The sequence below is a fragment of the Dama dama genome, chromosome 4 (assembly GCF_033118175.1).
Source record: "Dama dama isolate Ldn47 chromosome 4, ASM3311817v1, whole genome shotgun sequence".
Taxonomy (NCBI): domain Eukaryota; kingdom Metazoa; phylum Chordata; class Mammalia; order Artiodactyla; family Cervidae; genus Dama; species Dama dama.
Genome location: NC_083684.1, coordinates 69039676 through 69061244, shown reverse-complemented (window position 1 = coordinate 69061244; position 21569 = coordinate 69039676). Strand labels below are relative to the sequence as shown.

Sequence of the window (21569 nt, the reverse complement as noted above, 5' to 3'; positions counted from 1 at the left end):
CTAGCCCCCGAGCCTGGAACCACCAGGGCGCCCACGGATATTTATCCTGGTCCGGAGGATTTTCTGCCTTCTAGTCTAGCCATCCTGGCATCCAGCCCTCTTCTCTCCACCTCAGACTCCGCGGCTGCCCAAAGAGCCACTCCGGGCTCCAGGATACCGGGTTCTAGGACCCAGAAGACCCTCTCCGGAGGCCAGGGTTTTCAGATATCCAGACAGGAGACTAAGCCTGAAATTCACCAGCAAATTGGCTTCACTCCACCCTCTAAGTTCCCCTAGGGCTAGGCCCAGAAGGCAAGCCTCCATGCTCCCAGCTCAGGGCACGGAGCCCACGCTGCCCACACCCTGGGCCTTCTCAGAGAGACTCAACTGTCCAAACCTACATTTTCAGGTGCCAACGGTGAATCCCCCTAGCTACCTTCCTGGCATGTTTGCCTCAGTACCTATACATCAGGAACCCACCTCAATATTATTTCCAGACCCAGAAATCCACTGCGGGGATGGGTGTCTTTGGGGAAAATAGTGATTTAATAAGTTATGGGATAAAAGAAAAAAATATGTACAGGCAGCAGGGTAAGGGGAAACCTCAGATTCTTGAAGACTGATTTGGTTTCTGGAGCAAAAGACGGACAGGTCCCTGCCCACCCTTATTCCTCAGGTGGCCAGAATTCTGGAGCCTCATTACTTCCTTTCTTCCTCAGAATTCAGCTTGTTTCCTTGAGACCCTACTTCCTCCTCCTCCCTCAAACAAAAACCAAGAGACTCCTGGACCCCATCCCTCTCCTTCTTCAAGGAACTGGAAATCCAAGATCAGGGCTCACCCCCTCTCCAGGAAGTAGGAATCTAGGCTGCCGGTCCCCTCACTTCCTTCAGGGCCTGGGAGTCTGGGACCCCGGTGCTCAGCTGTCCCATGGGGCCCAGGCATCTGGGCTGAAGCAGAGGTGCAGAGTCTGTCTAGAAGGGCGGGGGTCTCAGCCCTCCCACAGCTTAGGCCTCTGTAGCAGCTGTATTCTCCATCAGCAGGTTCTCATAGGTGGGCCCCTTCTGAGCCTGCGCTGCGGCTGACTGTTGCAGAAACCGAAGGATGCACTGGTGCAGGAACACGTACTGGGCCTGGAGACAGAGCAGGGCGGGAGGCGCCCTCCTGAGCCTCGGGCCAGCTCTCCCTGCCCGCCTGCCCACCCAGCCAGGCCCGGGGACCCCCCTCACCTCGGTCTGCACCATCAGCGGGCGGCTCTCCCGCATCTTCTTCACGTAGCCAAAGGGCCCCACGAGACCCTCGCACTCCAGCTGCCGCAGCATCACATCCAAGGCAATGAGGGTGCCCGTACGGCCCACACCGGCGCTAGGCAGGGACAAGGAGGCATCAGGCCATGGGGGCGCCGGGAGCCCCCGCCGACTGGAGGGCTCTGTCTTTGGAGTACCCAGGGGTCAGGTATTTAGCGGGGCTATTCTGGAGGCTACGGTGCAAGTGGGAAGTAATAAGCAATGACTGCACACAGTTCTGTCTGCGAGGCCCCGTTCCAGATGCCTCATGTCTTCTGTGCACTTGTCCCACCCCTCAGAAGTCGGAGCTGTCAGCTGGGCGTGTCCACTATACAGAGAGGGCAATGTGGTGAGTGAGGTGAAGCCCACTGTCCCAGGACACTCAGCTGGTCAGTGACCAGCTGGGGTTCAGACAGAGCAGATGAGCTCCCAAGCCAGTCATTTTTCTTTAAACATAAAATGAGCCATTTTAATTTTTAAATTATTATTATTATTATTATTTTGCCAAGCCATGAGACTTGTGGGGTCTTAGCTCCCCGACCAGGGAATGAACGCCGGCTCTTGGCAGTGAAAGCACCGTGTCCTAACCACTGGACCACCAGGGAGTTTCCCCAAGGAGGTGTTTTAAACATTTCTTAAGACCTCTGGCCGTTTCGCCCTCTTGTCCTTCACCCGCTCCTCCCCGCCCATGCCGCTGCCTCCGTTATTTCTTTTCCCTCCTTTCCCATGCCTTCATCTTCATCCTCATTCGCAACCTGCACCACCACCCCTTCACCTCCTGCCTCCATCTCCTGCATGCCTTCTTGGTCTCCTCCACAAGTCCCCGAAGGACCCGAGGGGCCGGATTCTGAGGCACAGGGCAGGGGTCCAGCCCCTTCTCACCTGCAGTGCACGATCGGAGGCCCGCCCCCCACCGTCTGGTCCAGCCACTGCCGGAGCATCCTCCAGAAGGCCAGCAAGGGGTCTGGGGAGTGGGGCACACCGTGGTCTGGCCAGGTCACATAGTGGAACTGACGCACGGGCAAAGTCTTCTTCTGTTGCTCCTAGAGGCAGGGGTTGAGGGGACCTCAGTCCGGGGCCGGTTTCTGATGCGTGGGGGCACCGCTGGGGCCCACGGAGGTCCCTGGTGGGAGCGATGGAGCTCGGGAGGGGGGAGGAACCGCCAGCCGAGGGGGGCGGGGCTTACATGGCGGAGCGTCAGGTTTCGGACAGTCCAGTTCTCTGTCACCTCCTCCCCCATCAGGGTCACCTGCAGGGGCCCATGGGTGCAGGGCTGGGCGTCCAGAGGCCAGTAATGCTCACACTTCACCTGGGGGGACACGGGGGTGGGTCAGGGTACAGGCGGCTGCGGAGACCCTCCCCCGGAGCACCCCCGCGGGTGGCTCTGGCTTTCAGCATCGGGGACTCGCCCCGGCCCGCGAACCAAGTGGAGAGCCACCCCAGCCAGGAGGCCTCCCCCCTCCTCAGGTCTTCCAGAGCAGCTTCGCCCCATACGAGGCCCAGCGGGTGGACTGGGGGAGGCGGGAGGGGTGCAGTCGTGCTGGGAACCCCCGAGGTTGGGTCAGGATCCTCCCCGGGACCCGTGTCTGGGGCAGGATCACAGGCTGGAGCCTGGAGGGCGGCCCCCCCAGCCCGGGGCCCGGGGCTCCCCTCACCCGGCCGGACTCCACGCAGTTGGTCAGCATGACCAGGGTGTGGCTCTGCTGCTCCCACACCAGGCGCCAGAAGTCGCCCACGGTCTGCGGCAGGGGGCCCTGGGCCGCGATGAACTCCCGGGAGCTCCAGAGGCCCTGGTGGAGGGAGGCAGGCGGGTCAGGTCCCCCCTGCCCCCAGCCCTTACCTTCCGAGGCTCCCTAGCCCAGCCTGACCCCAGCCTTACGGGGATGAAGCTGGCGTTGATGTACTCGGAGCCGGGCTGTCCGAGGAGGGCCCGCAGGGGCACACGGGACCAGTCGTCTAAGGGGAGACGCTGGAGTTAGCGCCGCGGAGGGAGCGGGGAAGGCGGGGACGGGCGGACACAAGGAGCTGGGAGGGGGGCGAGGGACCCCGTCGGGAGGAGCCGGCCGAGGGGCTCCCCGCTCACGGGGGCAGGGGCTTTATCTCTCGAGGGGAACAAGGGACAAGGGTGTTGCCTCGTGTTGGGTGTTGCCGTTCTTGCCCCCCGACGCGGGCGAGAACGGCAGAGGCTCGAGACTCACAAGGCAGCACGTTCCTGTAGCGGTTCTTGGCGCTGTTCTCCGGGGCTGAGGCCACCATCTGGGACTGGCCGAAGTCCTCCAGGGCCAGTTGCTGGGGGCGGAGGAAGGGGAGGGTGCACGGGCGCTGGATTTCCTCGGCCCACCCCCACCCGGGGCCAGCCCCGTGGCGCCACCCACTCACCCCTTGCCCCTCGGAGTTCTGCAGCACCCACAGAGATAGGAGGCGTGTGCCCACCACCCCCGGGGGCGTCTGAGACGGCTGCTGGGAGAAAGGGGCCCGGGGTGGGGGCAGGCGAGAGAGGAGGGACCCGGCTACCGGACACCAGCGTGAGAGTCAAAAAGGTGGCCGATCGTGGCTGAGGATTTCTATGTGAGCCACCCAGCTGGGCATGCCTGCTTCGGCTCAGCCCCGCAGGGGCGGGAGAGGCTAGTGGGCGCGTGGGGCCCGGCTCACCCCACCTGGTACTCCTCGGCAAAGCCATAGTTGCTGTCCCTCTCATTTTTCCAGACGTGCTGGGCAAAGTCTTCTGCCAGGATGTCCCCTGGGAACCTGCGGGGGGAGAGGGGTGAGTTGGTTGAACCACCTTTAACCGCATGTTCTTGGGATAAAAGGAGAGGATTTTGCTTTTTTTGTTTTTTTACCACCCCAGGACTTACTTATCTTATAATTGGAAGTTTGGACCTTTTATCCTCTTTCACCCATGTCACCCTCTGCCTCTGGCACCCACCACTGTGTCCTCTGTATAAGTCTGAGGTTTAATTTAAATTTTTTTTTTTTTTTTTATCGTGCCACAAAGCTTGCAGGATCTTAGTTCCCTGACCATGCATTGAACCCAAGCCTCTGGCAGTAAAAGCACTGACCACCAGGGAACTCCCTCGACCACTCCACATGTAAGTGACATCATACAGTATTTGTCCTCCTCTGACTAATCTCACTTAGCATAATGCCCTAAAGGTCCATCCGCGGTGTCACAAATGGCATCATTTCATTCCTTTTTTATGGCTCAGTAATATTCTAGCATCTATGTGTGTTACATCTTCTCTGTTCATTCATCCACTGATGGACATCCAGGTTGTTACCATATCTTGGCTATGGTGGATACTGCTGCTATGAACATGGGAGGTGCAGACATCTTTTACATTAGGGATTTTGTTTCTCATTCATCCAATCCGTCTGCGGGTATACACCCAAAAGAATTGAAAGCAGTGTCTCAGATATTTGTATACCCGTGTTCATAGCCGCATTATTCACAGTAGCTAAAAAGTGAAAGAAAACCAAGTGTCCATTGATAGATGAATGGATCAAGAAGATGTGGTCTATGTATACAGTGGAATATTATTCATCCTTAAGGAGGAAGGAAATTCTGACCCATAAGGCAACATGGATGAACATGAGGGCCTGCTGCTGAGTGAAATGAGCCGGTCACAAGAGGACAAATACGATTCCATCTATATGAGGCAGCTAGTCATCAAACTCATACAACCAGAAAGTAGAAGGGGGTGTTTCAGGGGCTGGGGAGATTGGGGAAATGGGGAGTTAGTGTTTACTGGGTACAGAGTTTCATTTTTGCCAGGTGAAGAGAGTTCTCTAGGGAACTCTCCCGGCAGTCCAGTGGTTAGGACTCCAGACTTTCACTGCCAAGGGTGCCAGTTTGATCCCTGACTGGGGAACTAAGGTCCCACAAGTCATGCAACTTGGCCTAAATAAACAAAGCTGTGTTTTTTTTTTTAAGAATTCTATGGATAGATGATGGTGCCGGTTGCACAACAATGAGAGTGGATTTAGTGCCACTGAACTGGACAGTTAAAAACAGTCTGCAGTGGTGAATTACAGGTTATCTGTCTTTTTACCACAATCAAAATTTGCTTGTTTGTTTTTTGGCTATGCTGGGTCTTAGTTGTGACGTGTGGTATCAAGTTCCCTGAGGAGGGATGGAAGCCAGGCCCGCTGCACTGGGAGCACAGAGTCTTAACCCCTGGACCACCAGGGAAGTTCCTTGGGATTTATTTTGACTCAAAAAGAGGGAGAGGTGTTCCTTCTGCCCTCTGGGGCCTCTGCCCATGTCTAGGCCCCAACCCCCTGTGGCCCTGCGTGGGTCTTCCCTCTCCCCGTTCGTGTGTGAACATGCTACTCTCACTTTCGAACTGCAAAAAGTAATCTTCTGGGGCTTCCTCTGGGCTCAGTGGTAAAGAACCCGCCTGCCAATGCAGGGGACACAGGTTCGATCCCTGGTGCCCGGCAACAAGAGACGTCACCGCAGTGAGAAGCCTGCGCTCTGCAACCGCAGAAAAGCCTACAGGGCAGCTGAGACGCGGCACAGCCAAAAATAAAAAGCGTCCCGCCAGCTCGCAGGGCTCCCGCCTCAGGCGTTCACGCCTCCTCCCTTGGAGTGCAGTGCTACAAGGACAGTCGTCCAGACTCGGTTTTGAGTCCCTGGCTGGAGGCTCACCAGTTCAGTCCTCATTTTGTTTTTTCTTGTTTTTCTTTTTTTTTTTAACGTAATTGGTTTTTGGTTTATTTTTACACTTTTCGTTTGTATTTATTCATTTGGCCGAGCTGCGTGGCCTGCAGGAGATCCCCGACCCGCGACTGAACCTGGCCCTGGCGGTGAACCGGACACCAGGGAGCTCCCCAGTTCTTCTTCCTGACGAGCTGATTAAATTGCACACCCACACCACTGCCCCTTTCAGGACCACACATGCTGGGCCGTCTGCTCAGACTGCCACCAGCAACAGGGAACAGCCCTCAGGGTCCGCTGAGGTGATTCCAGTTGAACCTGTTTGGCATGCACTGCCCACTTTCCCGCATGAAAACCAGCATACAGCCTCTTCTTTGGGGGTCCCCCGCCTCCCGGCCTGGTGTGACGTGTGACCCTCGCTGGGATCTGTGCGTGCAGGACACTGCCTCCGCACGGTGTGTCTGCAGACCCAGTGTCCTCATCATACCCACACAACGACGAGAAGGATGAAAATGCCCCTTTGAGTTCAGGCTCCTCAGGCAGGCTAGTTTTCTCTGCTTCCTTCCCACCCATCACCGAAGCCTGCTGTCTGCACCGCGACTCCAGGGGAACAAGGACTGTTTTCAAAGTCCCCTATCTGATTTGCCTCCTTATCTCCAGTTCCAAAGGCCGCCTCTCAGGCCATCCTTCGAGTCAGTGCTCCGCAAAGTTCGGCGCCGCTGATGGCACTTCTTTTCCGGATCCACCCTCTCCTGGTTGGCACCACCACCGGCCTCTCTGCCCGCTGCTCCTCCTCCTCGGTGGGCCCCTCACCCTCCATCCATCCTAAAAGGGGGGCGTTCCTGGGAGTCCATCCTCGAGTCCCCCTTTCCCACTGGACACACGCTTCTCATGGGGTTTGACCATCTCTGTAGCTTCATCTTCATCTGCGATTTCTAAATTTCCAGTCCCTACTTCTCCCCATCCTGCGCTTCGGACCTGTTTCCCACCAGCTCCCAGGAATCTCCACCCCCGAGTGCCCAAGGGTCGTCGCTGGGACATGCAAACACGCACACCCAGGTGGAGGATGGCAAAGTGCTCGACGTATAGGCGGGACCAGACTTGGAATCCAGTGGGTGCAGAGATGTGTCGCAGGTGCCGTATAATGGACACAGGGGGGTGGGGGGAGAGGTCAGAGGGTGGCTGGAGGCAGGATGCTGGCCAGGACAGATTCTACGGCGAAGGAGAAACTGGGCATCGTCGTCCCCCACACCTGTATTTACTCCTCCTCAGGCACCTACCTCTGGTGGCCATCCCCTCTTTCTTTTTGTGCCCACGAGTCCCAGGGACAGCAAGGCGATCAAACCAGTCAATCCTAACGGAAATCAGTCCTGAATATTCATTGGAAGGACTGATGCTGAAGCTGAAACTCCAATACTTTGGCCACCTGATGTGAAGAACTGACTCGTTGGAAAAGACCCTGATGCTGGGAAAGACTGAGGGCAGGAGGAGAAGGGGACGACAGAGGATGAGATGGTTGGATGGCATCACTGACTCGATGGACATGAGTTTGAGCAAACTCTTGGATGTAGTGAAGGACAGGGGAGCCTGGCATGCTGCAGAACATGGGGTGACAGAGTCGGACTCCACTGAGCAACTGAACAACAACCTCACAGCTGGTCTCTCAGCTTTCCTTAACTCCTTGCCCTGACTCTCCTCTGTTAATCCCTGGGGACTGTTCTAACGAAGAGATTTAATGACGATTGACCCAGAGTGATGAAGGCATTTGCACAAATGTTCTCCTGAGCTGCAGAACTTTATGCAATGGCTTGTTCATCTTCGTCTTCACCTGCACATCCAACAAGCATTTCAAAGTCAGTGTGTCCACCGCTGAGCTCCTGACACTTTTCCCCCAAACCTGCCCCCACCATAGACATTCCACCTCGAGTCGTGGCGATTCCAGCCTTCCTGGGGCTCAGCCTAAATGCCGTGGGGTCACTCCTGAGCCCTCTCTGAGCTCCACACCAACACATCCAATCTTGAACCAGATCTGCTGTTTAAACACTCAGATGACATCTTGAATCTGATTCCCTCTAACCGCTTCCTGCTCTGAGGCTTAACGACATCTGCATTATTAAACACATCTTGCTGCTTCCCTGCCTTTTTGCCTTTGCTTCTTAACTGTATCACGGGTCTACTCAAAACCTTCCAAACACTGCGATCTCCAGATAAAATGCAAAGTCTTCACTCTCATCTGACCCCACCTGGTACCTCTCCAACCTCACTTCCTACCCGCCTCCCTTCACCCACACTCTGCTCAGCCTCAGAGACACGCCTTGTTCTCCCAACACCCCAAGAGGGCGACTGCCTCGGGGCCTCCGCCTGCAATGTCTTTTCCCCAGGTGGGCACAGGGCTCTTCCCCTCATTTGCTTCAGGTCTGTCCTCAAATGGTTTTCTCTTAGTCATCTGCTGAGTGAGGCTGCTCCTGGACACCCTGTTTAAAATACTGCTCCCCTTCTCTTCTCAGCCCCGCCTCTCACCCTATCTGTCTCCACGGAACCATCACGGCCTTCATCAACTTGTTCTGCTTCCTGTGTGTGCGTGTGTTTGCTTTTGGCTGTGCCTCGAAGCCTGAAGGATCTTAGGTCCCCAACCAGGGGTCTAACCCGTGTGCCCTGCAGTGGAAGCCTGGCGTTCCAACCCCCAGACCAGCAGGGAAGTCCTTGTGCTGGAACGTAAGCTCCACAAGGGCAGGAATCTTTGCTTCAGTCGCTGCTTCCTACAACAGTGCCTGACTCTCAACAGGGGTTCGGTGGACGTGCTGTTGGATGAATGAGCGGGACTCCCAGAGTGGAGACTGAAAGCGTTCTGTAGCCACCGGCCCGGACTGCTTAGGGAGCAGGCAGCGGTGGAGGCATGATGTCCCTGCCACAGGGGGCTGGGCCTTCAAGGCGTGTGCGGGCGGGTCCCCTAGTCCTGCCCTCTGACCTGCCCGGTGGCCAACTGGATTTGACCTGGCAGCGAGTCGCTGGTGTGCTCCCCAGACCGGCTCACCTGATCTGCAGATCCTCGGGTGCGGTTTTCTTCTCCCTCTTCCTATGCCTGGGAAAAGGACAGGGGGAGGAAAGGCTGGGGGAACAAGGCTGGAGCAGGGGTCCCCATCTGTCCCCCAGGCCCCCCTCCAGGTGCCCCGTGAGCCCTGCGTGGAGTCTCACCTCTTCAGGAAGAAGACCAGCAGGCCCACCAGAACGAGCAACAGGAGGACGCCGACCACGGAACCAGCAATGACCCCTGGGGAAGGCGGGGTGGGGGTTGTTAGAGCCCGGGGCTGCGTCCCTGCCGTCCGGAGTCCCCCAGACTGAGATCAAGGCCCGCGGGGTAGACTGGAGGGCAGGGGAGGGAGAGGAGAACGCGCCCCCACCGCCCACCGATCAAACCTTGCCCCCAGCCTCTTAGTTCCCCAGTTGCTCCTCAAAAGTCATCAGTTGCTCAGGGGGCTTCCCCAATGGCTCCGTGGTAAGAATCCGCCTGCCAGTGCAGGGGACACAGGTTCGATCCCTGGTCCGGGAAGATTCCACAGGCCTCGAAGCAGCTAAGCCCGTACGCCACGACTACTGAGCCTGCGCTCCAGAGCCCGGGAGCTGCGACTCCTGGGCCCATGCACCACAGCTCCTGAAGCCCACACGCCCCAGAGCCTGTGCTCTGCAACAAGAGACGCCACCGCAGCGAGAAACCGGTGCACCCCAACTAGAGAGGAGCCCCGCCCCCCACAACTGGAGAAAAGCCCTTGCAGCAACCAAGACCCAGCATAGCCGAAAACGAATTAAAAAGCAACGAAGCAACATCAGAACAGCAGATGAGCTTTAAAAGCATTACACTAAGTGAGGGAAACCAGTCACGAAGGACCACACACTGCCTGAGTGTATTCTAGGACAGATCCAGGAGGGGCAGATCTAGAGAGACAGGTGTGGGTTAGAGGGCATCAACAGCTGGTTGGTGGGGGACAGGGGGAGTCGGGGGTGATGGTGGGGGCCTGGGGAAGTCGGGGGGTGATGGTGGGGGCCTGGGGAAGTTGGGGGTGATGGTGGGGGGCTGGGGAAGTCGGGGGTGATGGTGGGGGACTAGGGAAGTCGGGGGTGATGGTGGGGGGCTGGGGAAGCCGGGGGTGATGGTGGGGGGTGGGGGAAGTCAGGGGGTAACAGGCTTAAAGGAGACTCTTGAGAGTCCCTTGGACAGCAAGAAGAGCAATCCAGTCCATCCTAAAGGAAATCAGCCTTGAGTATTCATTGGAAGGACTGATGCTAAAGCTAAAGCTCCAATATTTTGGCCACCTGATGCGAACTGCCAACTCACTAGAAAAGCCCCTGATGCTGGGAGGGATTCAAGGCGGGAGGAGAAGGGGACGACAGACGATGAGATGGTTGGATGGGGTCACCGATTCAATGGACATGAGTTTGGGTGGACTCCGGGAGTTGGTGATGGACAGGGAGGCCTGGCGTGCTGCGGTTCATGGGGTCTCAAAGAGTCGGACACGACTGAGCAACTGAACAACAACAAAGCTTAAGGGGACAACTTTTCTTAACGGGATGATGAAAACGTTCTAAGACTGATGGCAACGATGGCTGCAAATACCGCGAATGCAGCAGCCATTGGGTTGCACCCTTTCAGTGGGTGAACTATCGTACGTTATAGGAATCACATCTCAACAGGGCTGTTTTAAAGAAAGCAGGAGACAAAACACAAGCATAACGGACCCCCCAGGCGGGCGGGCCTGCCTCAGAGCAGGGCCTGAAGAGGTCTGGGGAGAAGGTCGTGAGTCCCCTGTCCCCGGGGCTCCGCTCACCGGCATGCCCGCTCTCCGCGCGGCAGGCCACCGTGGCAGACGGGGCCCTCATTTCATCCCAGACGGTCGTGACGGTGGCTGAGTGGGGCTGAGCCGGCCTGCGTAACGACACCTTCATGGCACTCCCACAGGAGGAGCTGTTCTGGAGGCCCGGCTGCCCCTCAACCTCCAGTTCAAAGGCCTCGTAGCCTCCCTGGGGGCAGGACCAGTTCAGGATGACCTCGTGGCCCCCCGAGGTGATGACACAGGAGACGATGTTGGCAGGATCCGGGGCTGTGTGCAGGAGGATGAGAGGCGTCAGGGGGCTCCATCTGGGAGGACTTCCCACTGCCCCGCTCCCCACCAGTCAGGCCGGTTCTCTGAGAACCAGCGCATCCTTTCCTTCCCCCAAACCAGAAAACCTCTTCACCCCTCACTCTCTGTTGTCCACACGTGGCCAGGCCACAGGTCTCCACAGACTACAACTCCCATGAGCCCTTTGACCGTCCGTGTCACTGCAACACATGACACCATGCCCCCAGGCCTGACCTAACCGCCCCCCCCACCAGGTAAAAGGGAGCCCCATCTCACCCGTGGATGCATTGAGGCTCTGTTTGTAACCATGTACATCGTTGCTCTTGGCCCACACGCTGAAGTGGTACCAAGTCCCGGGCACCAGTGCCTCCACCGTATAGCAAGTCCCGTTGGTCCTGCCCGTCTTGCTGTCCTGCTGTCCTTGGGGATCTTGCTTCCTCTGCAGATGGCCTCTGCTGACCCACTGGACACAGTATTCATAGAACTGGGGCCGTGGGTCTGCAGGGGCCTCCCACTGGAGGGTGATGGAGCTGTTGGTCTGATTTTGCTTCTGCAGGTCCATAACCTCAGTGGGAGCTGAGAAGCGAGGATAGAGACTGAAGGGGCTGGATCCCCAAGGACCCCTGCCCTCCACCCCACACCCGTGGTGCCCCAGTCTCCTCCTCCTCAGAGCAAAGCAGAAATACCCAGGCATGGGAAGGCGTCTGCTTGCTAAGAAGTGAGGACTGCAGAAAAGTGGCCGGGGGTGGGGGGCCAGGATTGCTCAGGCCCTCTGTCCGGGGTCTACAGCCCTGGGTCCCGCCCACCACCAGACCCTACATCGTCTGTCACAGGCTGCCCCAGGGACAGAACACTCTCACTTCCGGACATGTCAGCTTTCCAGATGCAGCTGCTGACTCTGGTCTTTCTGGTGTGTGTGTGTGTCTCATGTGTGTGCTCAAGTCATTTTCCGACATGGACCGTAGCCCACCAGGCTCCTCTGTCCATGGAATGTCCCAGGTAAGAATACTGGAGTGGGTTGCCGTTTCCTTCTCCAGGGGATCTTCCCGACCCAGGGATCGAACCCACGTCTCTTGTGTATCCTGCACCAGCCGGTGGATTCTTTACCACTAGCCCCACTGTAATTAATAAATTAATGAATCGTTATGGTTACACTGGGTCTCCATGGCTGCAAGCAGGCTTTCCCTATTTGCAGCAAGTGGGGTCTACTCTTGGCTGCAGTGTGCAGGCTTCTCACTGTGCTGGCTTCTCTTCTTGCAGGGCACGTATTCTTTCTTCATCCCCTCCTCATTGTGGCCCAAAGGGACCCTGGGCGAGGGAGTGTACCACGTTCTCCTGTCAACTCTCCACCACCGTCTGTCACCTCCCATTAAAAAACACAAAAACAATACAAATAGTGGCTGCCTCTCACCTGTGGTGCCGTTGAGAAGCACCCAGGAGCTGCTGACTCCATCCTTTACTGCGAACACAGAGAATTCATACAAGGTCCCAGCTTCAAGTCCTTCCACTGTGACAGTGGTATTTGTTGTGTTTTGGGACCCAGTTGCATTACCATCACCAGTCCACTGGACCCAGTAGATCTCGGGCTCAGGGCCGTTAGGCACCTCCCAGTGCAGAGTGATGGAGCTGTTGGTCTGAGTCTCCACAGCCAGGTTCCTGACTGTGTTGGGGGCTGAGAAGTTAGGAAGAAGGATTTGGGGTGAGCAAGGGTGGGGAGAGTCACTGCGCATGTCTGACCCTCAGGGTGAGCTCCCAGGCCTTCCCCAGCTCCTGGCCCAGGACATGAGGGGCACACAGTCTAGACTAGCGTCTCCCAAGCTTCAGTGTGTACACTGAGTGGGCATGGCTGTCGGTGTCAGGGTGGTGGAGGAGCTCATGGTCTGAGCCTCCAAACTCAAGGCTCTGACACCATTGGGAACTAGGAGAAAAGGGGTCAGAGGGTCAGCGTATCCACATTCCACAGTACCTAACACCCCACCCCAGAGCTCAGGTAATGTGCTTCTGCCCCCATCCCTGGTTGCTAAGGGAGATTCTCCCGAGTATTGTGCTCTGTATTCTTTAGTTGAGAACCCTGACTAATCCCTACTCAGAGCCCCATGGATAGTCCTTCTTCATCCCCTGCTCATTGTGGCCCAAAGGGACCCTGGGCGAGGGAGTGTGCCACATTCTCCTGTCAACTCTCCACCACCATCTGTCACCTCCCATTAAAAAACACAAACCGGCATGAATGGCGGCTGCCTCTCACCTGTGCTGGCATTGAGAGGCACCCAGGAGCAATCGAGTCCATCCTGTACTGCGCACACCAAGAATTTGTACAAGGTCCCGGCTTCAAGTCCTTCCACTGTGACACTGGTATTTGTTGTGTTTTGAGACCCAGTTGCATTATGGCCACCAGTCCACTGGATCCAGTAGACCTGAGGGTCAGGATCTCCAGGCGCCTCCCACCTCAGGGTGATGGAGCTATTGGTCTGAGCCTCCACAGTGAGGTTCCTGACGGGGCTGGAGGCTGAGAAGTTAGGAAGAAGGACAGGGTGTGAGCAGGGGAGCGGGGAGGGGGGAAGTGGGGGGGGAGAGTCACTGGGCATGTCTGACCCTCAGGGAAAGCTCCCAGGCCTGTCTCAGTGACGGGCCCGGAAGACAGATGTGGGCGCTTGGTCCCGATCAGCGCCTCCCGAGACTCAGCGTGCAAGCACATCCCCGGGGGTCTCGTTACAGTCGGGTTCTGACTGAGGGGCCCGGGGTGGGACGGAGGCTCTGCGCGCACAGTCAGCTCTCGGGGGCCGCTGCCCATGCACGGATCACACTTGAGTGACAAGGATCTAGAGTAGCACTTTTCGGTGGGATTTCTGTAGTGATCCTGGTCTGGGCTTCTGCAGCCAGCTTCCTGGCAGAGGCGGAGAGTCCTGTCCCTTCTACCACCCCCGGCTCCTGCCCCGTGTCCAGAAAGGACCGTTCCCACGGGCGCCTGCCGTGGCCTCTTTGTCCTCCATAGAGACACCTTCCCACCGCCCCTCGCCCAGCCACAAAGCTCATGGGCGTCGAGGTGCGGTGGCTTTGTGTGGGCTGTGAACTCAGGCAGGGGTCACTCACCAGCCGCCCTGGCGCCTGTCCAGCTGCACAGGCCCTGGAGACAGCCCAGAGGGGAGAATCAGACTCTGAGGCTCACCTCACTTCACCCCAGGTGGGCCGGCCGGCCAGTGACCTCCCCGAGTGTCCCTGGCCCCTCTGAGCCAGTGCTCCGGGAGGGCAGGAACAGGGCACCGCACCTCCTCCCCCAGGCCGGGCCCCGACAAAGTCACCCCCACGACCTTCCATCTGCCCTGGGGGGGTGTGTGTGTTGGGGAGGGGGAGCGGGGTGGTGAGTCAGGGGCGGGACTCCAGGGACCCAGGATCTGGGGTTGGCTTCGAGCATAAGGTGCTGAGATAAACTGAGTGGTTTCACTTCCTGAAAAATATGGCCTTGGAAGATCAAGGGCAGGGATCAACAGGCTGGGAACGAAGGAAGAGACTGGGTCTGGGAACCAGGAAGCTGTCACCCACTCTGAGGCAGGAGGCTGGGGCCTGGACCCCTGATCTGAGGGAGGAGAGGCTGGGGGTCTGCACCTCTGGGTTTTAGGGAGAAAAGGCTGAGGATCTGGAAGTCTTGGGTCTGAGGGAGGAGGGGTGGGGGGCCTGGACTCCCGGGTCTGAGGGGGTAGGGCCTGGGTCTGACTCCCTTCTCTTTATAAAATACCTGAGTCTTGCCAATGACCAACGCTTACTTCCACAGCAAACACAGCAGGATCGTGAGAGACCAGGTGTGTGTAAGCCTCCCTAGGAACCTCCCCCAATCCGGAAGCCTGTTTTCCAGGGAATGGTCAGCCCCGCCCCCTGCGGGGCCGGCGTTCTGGGACCCCAGCATCCCTTCCCCTCGGACTCACCAGTAGCACCAGGCTCCCCCAGGCCTGGAGGCCCCCGCCGGCCCCGGTCATATCTGTGGACGCTGCCGAGGGACCCAGGTGTCCCAGCCCTGGGACCTTCCACCTGCTGGACTTTAAACGCAAGAATTCCCCTCTCCCAGTCCGACGTGAGGCCACAGGTCAGGGCAGGAAGGGAGGAGGAGGAAGTGGAGGCTTGTAGCCTGTGGCCCGCCCCGCCCCGCAGCCTCGGTCCTCACCTCTGGACACTGGGCTCCGCCTGGCCTTGAGGTATCCCCTTCCTGCCCTGAAGTTAAGGCACCGCTTCCCGCAGCCTGGTGAAGGCACGACGCAGGTCCCGGGTGTGCGGGGCGGGATGGCAGCAAGGGGGCCGCTCCGGTGGGGGGAAAATGCCCACCCTCAAGTGGACGGTTCAGCGCCAGGCCGGCGTCTCATCTCCTGTCCTGCCTTTGGGCTCTGCAAGCTCCGGCCGCCCTCAGACCGTCCCTATTTGCAGGCCCACGCACCACCGTTCTACCTGGGCCCGTGAGCACCTGGCTTCAATTCGAAGTGACTCAGATGCCCAATCGACAGAACTGGGCACAATCCCTTTTAATATGTGGTAGGAATAAGGTAGTTCGCATCAAGTCTTGGAACAACGTGCGGCTCTTTGAGGCCATTCGATAAAACGGCAGCCACACTTACTGTGGGTTAGTCCCTAGACCGCGGGTATCCAGAAGGGCCTTTCAGAAGGGCTTTGCCTTCCTGATGATCTGCACACACAAGCTGCCGTGATCTCACTTGCGGTGTGAAAGTGAAGAGAGCAGGTGAGGAAGGCTCTCCAGGCAGGGCACGGAAGCGCTGGGCTCCTTCCCCACTTCCTGCCCTGAGCTCCTCTCCCTTCTCCTGTCCTGAGTGACATCCTAGAAGAAACCAGTGATGCAGCAGGAACGTTTCTTTGCGTTCTGTGACCTGTTCTAGCAAGTTAATCCAACCCAAGGAGGGGATCTTGGGAATATCTGACTTACAGCCGGTTGGTCAGAAGCACAGGTAACAACCCGGGATTCTGACTGGCGTCTGAAGTGCGGGTGGGGGGCGGGGGGGGGGGGGTCAGTTTTGTAGGGCTGAGTCCTCAACCTGTGGGACAGTGTCAGAACTGAGCTGACTTGCAGGACACCCAGCTGGTGTTGGGAGATTTTGCTTGGTGGGTGAGGGGAGCAAGCCCTACGTTGGGATTGCGTGCGGAGTCGTAATTGTTTATCATCATGAAACACTGAAGGATAAGCAAGGTCCTACCTGGAGAATCCCATGGGCAGAGGAGCCTGGCAGGCTAGTCAATGGGGTTGCAAAGAGTTGGATACAACTGAATCAACTTAGCAGAGCACAGTACATATTCATATATATATGTATACATATATATATGTATAATATATATGTATATATATATATATATACACACATGTAAAACTGAATCACTTTGCTGTACAGTAGAAATTAATAAGTTGTAAATCAACTATTCTTCAATTTAGAAAAAGAAAAAAACCTGGAAAACCCAAATCACTGGAAATACCAACATTTAGAGCCGCATTATGGGGAATTCCCAGACAGTCCTGTGGTTAGGACTCTGGGCCCTCACTACCATGGCCCCAGGGTTCAATCTCTGCTCAAGGAGCTAAGATCCTGCAAGCTAGTGGTTGGGTTTCCCTGGTAGCTCAGCAATAAAGACTCCACCTGCCAATACAGGAGACGTGAGTTCGATCCCTGGTTCGGGAAGACCCCCTGGAGAAGGAAATGGCAACCCACTCCAGTACTCTTGCCTGGAGAATCCCACGGACAGACGAGCCTGGAGTGTGGGCTACAGTCCATGGGGTCACAAAGAGTCAGACACGACTGAGGGACTAAACAACAAGCTAGTGGTTGCCTTGGGCTGGAGGCGATGGGTGATGAGTTTAAGGCATGGGGTCGCTTTTTGGGGTGATGAAAATGCTCTGAGATTGCTAGTTGGAAACTCTTGTGAATATACTAAAAATCATATCTACAGTTTTGAGTGAGCTGTTGGGTGGTAGGTGAAGAAAGTGAAAGTGTTACTCCGTCATGTCCGACTCCTTGTGACCCCATGGACTGCAGCCCACCATCCAGGCTCCTCTGTCCATGGGATTCTCCAGGCAAGAGTACTGAAGTGGATTGCCATTTCCTTCTCCAAGGGATCTTCCTGACCCAGGGATCAAACGCGGGTCTCCAGCACTGGAAGCAGATTCTTTATAGTCTGAGCCACCAGGGAAGCCTGAGAGTATCCCAATAAACCTGCCACCATAACACTTTTAGCAATTGGATACAAATGCCTTCAAACAGATCATGGTCACAGCGGAGTGACCACAGACAACAATGCTGTATTATAAATTACAAGGCTGCTAAAAGACTCGATCTTAACTGGCCCCACCACAATAAAGCAACGGTCATTATGTGATGACTCAAGAGGTGTTAGCGAACATTCCCGGGGTACTCATACTGTGACGTATCCATGTATCAAATCAACACTAGCGTGCCTGAAAGGTACACAGTTACGTGTCACCCGTATCTGTTTCAAAAAACAGAACATGAGGTTCAGACAGATGGAGGCTGGAAATACCGCTCCTTAGCACTTCTCCCTGGGTGGGAGGTTGTTCTGGGGGCCCTTTAGGAGGGGAGAGGGTGCTCACTTTATCTGCCCTGCAGTCACTCTGTCGTGAGCTTCCCACTCTCAGTGGCTGACAGAGTGATGAGGACCTGGGCAGTGTAGCAGGTGGTCCATGACCGCCAACTGGGTGTGCAGCTGAAGGAAGGCACCCCGGCCAATGTGGCATCTGAGACTGTGAAGAGCAGTCACCCGCCCCAGTCAGAACACCTGCCTCATCTGGCCTGAGGCGGTTCTCTGTGGTGAGTGGGGGGTCCTGGCCTGTAGGTAGGGCAGGGACTAAAAACCAAGGGTGGGTTCTGGGGCGGGGAGGAATCCTTTAAAGCACATCTTGGATGTAGCATGAGTCCCTAAAAGCATAACACGGGTGTAGAAGTCCTTGTCCCGTCTTTGCTATGAGTCTCTAAAAGCATATCATAGCTGTAGAAGGCTCCTCTCTGCTCCAAGAGTCCCTAAAAGCACATCATGGTTGTAGAAGTCCCCTCTCTGCCATAAGAGTGCCTAAAGTCACACCATGGCTGCATAAAGTGAGCAGGGTTTGGAGAGCGGTTCTGTTTTCTGTCCTCACGTGCAGGACCTGAGGCTCAAAGGGCAGAGAGCTGCCTGGGTCGCAGCCAAGACGAGGGCCACACCTAGGTTCTTTCTTCTTCAGTACTCTCTTCCCACCGTGTGGTTACCTACCCCCTCCTTCAAGCCCCCTCTGAGTTTCCTCATCTCCTCAGCCCTCTCCTCTTCTGATACTGGATGTGTTTGCAGTCAGCTGAACTGTGGTCCCCACAGGGATGTGCCCGAGTCCTGAGCCCGGGCCTTTACGGATGTGATGTTGTTTAGGAACAGGGTCTTTGGAGATGTCATGAAGTTAAGAATCTTGGGATGAGATTGCCCTGGACTTAGGGTGGGCCCTCAGTCCAACTACTGGGTCCCCGGAAGAGGACAGCCTCGCAGAGGGAGAACACCACAGGAAGTGTGGCTGAGCTGTCAGGAGCTGGGAGGGGTGGGAAGGACCCTCCCCTGAGCACGCCCTGGACAGAGGGCGCCCCTGCTGACACCATGGATTTGGACTTGTGGCCTCCAGAATGTTAAGTCACCCAGCTTATGGTAATTTATGACAGCAGCCACAGGAACCTAACATCGGCCAGCCTCCTGACCTCAGCTCAGTAACATCCTCATCTGGATGTCAAACACGATGCATCCCTGCTGCCATTACAGGGCCCTAGGGAGGGGGGTTAGTCCACGTACCCCCAAGTCCTGGGCACCAGGACTGGGCCACGGGCAGCCCACCATGGGCACAGTTAACATCACTGCGTTGTACACGCAAACACGTGTTCCCAAGGGAGGGCTCGCAGCAGCTGTTCAAAGCATAACCCTGCAAATGGACCGACTATCACCGAATCATGGGCTTAAAAGCGGTTAAAATGGTAAATTCTGTGCAGGGGTAGGGGGTGAGGAAAATGACTCATTTGCTGTTATGGTGATCACTCCTCCCCAAATTAACAGTGATGTCACTGGTTCGACACCCACTTTACTTTAAGCAACAGAAGAACAGATCAGGGCCACCGGGAAGGGGACACGCGGAGAGCATTTGGAGTCACAGAAGTAGGCCAGGGGCTGGGGGGGACCCAGCATGGGTCTGGCTGAGGGCCTGGAAATCAGAATGCAGGGAAGGCAGTGGGAACTCGGTGGTGGACTCAGAACTCCAGGAACGGTTGAGTCTCCAGATGAACCGGCACCGGCAGACTGGAGTGTGGGGGACTGGCTCTAGCCCTCAAGGCTGTTTCTCTGGCTTTACTGGTCTGGGGTGGGGGTCAGATCCTTGCAGGAGGAGAGGGGGCGGATGTCTGCCCACCTCAGCCCTGAGTCAGTGGGACTTGAGTCTGGGGCTCTGGAAGGCCGACAGGGCGATGAGCATCTGGGCGAGGTAGTAGGTGGTCATAACCAGCAGGTGGCCGTGGGGCAGCTGGTGGAAGAAGGTGTTCCAGGCCAGCACGGCGTCTGAGAACAAAAACAGCAGGGCACCCCAGCGGGCACTCTCACCCCGGGCCAGGGCACGCCACAGCATGGAGACCAGGACTGTGGAGTAAACCAGCAGAGGCCAGACCAGGTGGGGCAGGAAGTGAGGAAGCAGGAACCCGAAGTAGGGGGCAAAAACCAGGAGGACGGGCAGCAGGAGGCCAGGCTTCAGGGGCGTGAGGCCGAAGGCCCAGAGGTAGAGCAGGTGGGCCAGGCTGAAGGCAGCCATGCCTGCAGGAGACACGGGGGTGGGGGGAAGGGTGGTGGTGGCGGGGCGCCTGGTAAAGCCTGCTGCTCCCCGGCTTCACCCTGCCGCCCTCGGCCCGAGGAAGAGGGCGGACCCCGGCGCCAGCTCCCACCCCGGCCATACCGCCCCATCTCCAGGGTGGCTTCCTCGGCCGTCCCTTCTGGCCAGTTGGCCCCCAAACCACCTCAGGCGTGCACCGCGTTCCATGTGGTTCTGCTCCTAACCGCTCGTGGACGGACACTCCCACTTGCAGGGGCCCCGGCGGCTGCACACACCCCGGCTCCTGCACCTGCCGGCCCTCTGCCTGCAGGGGCACCTGGCTGCTACCTGCGTCCTGTTTCAGGCGTTATCTTCCCGGTGAAGCTGGCCTCTGCCAGCGTGCTCGAGACCGCGAGCCCTGCGCGCTCACGCGGCCTCGGGTAACGCGCCCAAGTGGGAGGCGCTCAGCAGGGGCCGGGGTCTGGGTGCGTCTCCTTGTGGCCCTGGGCTCCCCAGGGCGTTCTGTTGGGGAGTCACCCCACCTCCCCCGGCATCCCACCCTCTACCCGCTGGGGCACGGGGCGGGGGGCGTCCAAACAGGACAAGGCAACACATCCCATCACCCGCTCTCACCGTGGAGAAAGGCCTCAGGCCAGACGAGGCAGGCGTCCCCCACGGCCGAGCACAGCAGGGCCGCCTGCAGGAGTGAGCGGTAGCCCCCACCAGGGTGCGCGGTCCCCAGGAGCCCCGCCAGGTAGAGGACGGGCAGGCTCTTGAGCAGGGCGCTGACCCTGGACGGCTGGTCCACGGAGCGCTGGACGAGGAGGTAGACGGCACAGGCAAGGAAGAACGGGAGCAGCCCCAGGCCCACGCGCGGCTGTGGGTGCTTCGGGGGTAAGGGGGCCTCTGAGCAGCTGCAATGCAGCCCAGCCCCCAGCCCCCGGGACCAGCCCCCCTCTAGAGCCCTCCCGGCCCCCTGGGGGCCAGGCCCACCCCAGCCCAGGGACCCCAGCCTTTTTGCCCAGGGCCTGGGGCAGCCGCACAGGCACCAGGACATCCAGGCTCACAGAACCTTCCTCCACCCCCGCCCTCAATTCTTCAAGGTCACTTAGGTTCCCAGGAGCCCAGGCCTGGTCCCCGACTCGGCGGCGCTCACTTGAGCTGAGAAGCGAGGTCTCCAGGGCAGCCCCTCCTTCCGGGCGTCCACGTCGGACCTGCGGCCCCCCACAGTGGCCTGCATGTGGGCACCGATAGCTTTGACGGGTGGTGGGGGTGGCGTGTGTTTACACGTTAACTCAAGAGTGTCCTGTGGACTCTGGGACTGATAAGAGACTTAGGGAGATGCTGCCCCACCCTGAGACAGCCCTGCCTGGCACAGCTGATACCACCGGCCATCGGGACCCCAGGGTCTCTCACCCTCCTGCCCTCCCGCTTCCTCCTTGCCCTGGTTGCCACGCCCCTCCCACCAGGCTGCGCCTGCTGGCTCAGAGGGAAGGGGGCGCTGAACTCCCAGGGCGCTTGCAGAGCGAGGTGGGAAGGGTGGGGGACGCCAGGGCCCAGGGCCTGGCCGTCCCTCAGGAGCCCACCCCGCCCCGCCCCGCCCCCTCCCCACCCCGCCCCGCCCTGCCGCCCCCTCTCCACCCCACCCTGCCGCCCCCTCTGGGAAGGCCTGCCCAGCGGACAGCGGCACTGGGCAGTGTGCTAGCCCACAGGCGGCTCCAGGGAC

At 58.0% G+C, this 21569-nt stretch overlaps 2 protein-coding genes across 5 annotated transcripts; both read right to left on the bottom strand.

Annotated features, from left to right (window-relative positions):
- Positions 1–502: 502 nt before the first annotated feature.
- On the bottom strand, positions 503–15116 carry PTPRH (protein tyrosine phosphatase receptor type H). Of its 2 annotated transcripts, XM_061140283.1 has the most exons (16): positions 14958–15116; positions 14128–14161; positions 13283–13543; positions 12449–12709; positions 11314–11613; positions 10744–11016; positions 9116–9191; positions 8955–9002; positions 3921–4011; positions 3462–3552; positions 3143–3219; positions 2919–3053; positions 2450–2572; positions 2146–2306; positions 1207–1342; positions 503–1110 (listed from the first exon to the last, which is right to left on the bottom strand). In XM_061140283.1, the coding sequence occupies exons 1-16, from the start codon at positions 15006–15008 to the stop codon at positions 985–987; spliced, it is 2244 nt and encodes a 747-aa protein (XP_060996266.1). In that variant the 5' UTR covers positions 15009–15116; the 3' UTR covers positions 503–984. The 2 variants fall into 2 exon arrangements, with proteins under 2 accessions (XP_060996266.1, XP_060996267.1); XM_061140284.1 differs by lacking the exon at positions 503–1110 and having other exon boundaries at positions 1320–1457.
- Positions 15117–19116: 4000 nt separating this feature from the next.
- Positions 19117–21270, bottom strand: TMEM86B (transmembrane protein 86B). Of its 3 annotated transcripts, none has more exons than XM_061140286.1 (3): positions 21000–21270; positions 20477–20657; positions 19117–19848 (listed from the first exon to the last, which is right to left on the bottom strand). In XM_061140286.1, exons 1-3 carry the CDS (start codon positions 21081–21083, stop codon positions 19466–19468), a joined length of 648 nt encoding a protein of 215 aa, XP_060996269.1. In that variant the 5' UTR covers positions 21084–21270; the 3' UTR covers positions 19117–19465. The 3 variants fall into 3 exon arrangements, with proteins under 3 accessions (XP_060996269.1, XP_060996268.1, XP_060996270.1); XM_061140285.1 differs by having other exon boundaries at positions 20477–20729; positions 21000–21237; XM_061140287.1 differs by having other exon boundaries at positions 19117–19599; positions 20477–20729; positions 21000–21233.
- Positions 21271–21569: the final 299 nt, after the last annotated feature.

Bases quoted from the DNA above. Each gene is read 5' to 3' on its own strand.
- PTPRH (XM_061140283.1), bottom strand. From the start codon at position 15,008: ATGACCGGGGCCGGCGGGGGCCTCCAGGCCTGGGGGAGCCTGGTGCTA. The intron at 11,614-12,448 runs GTGAGAGGCAGC...CTCGCTTCTCAG, and splicing joins GCTTCTCAACGGCACCACAG to CTCCCACTGAGGTTATGGAC. The intron at 2,307-2,449 runs GTAAGCCCCGCC...CCCTGCCTCTAG, and splicing joins GAAACCTGACGCTCCGCCAT to GAGCAACAGAAGAAGACTTT.
- TMEM86B (XM_061140285.1), bottom strand. From the start codon at position 21,083: ATGCAGGCCACTGTGGGGGGCCGCAGGTCCGACGTGGACGCCCGGAAG. The intron at 20,730-20,999 runs GTGAGCGCCGCC...TTACCCCCGAAG, and splicing joins GACCTCGCTTCTCAGCTCAA to CACCCACAGCCGCGCGTGGG. The intron at 19,849-20,476 runs GTGAGAGCGGGT...TGTCTCCTGCAG, and splicing joins GCCTGAGGCCTTTCTCCACG to GCATGGCTGCCTTCAGCCTG.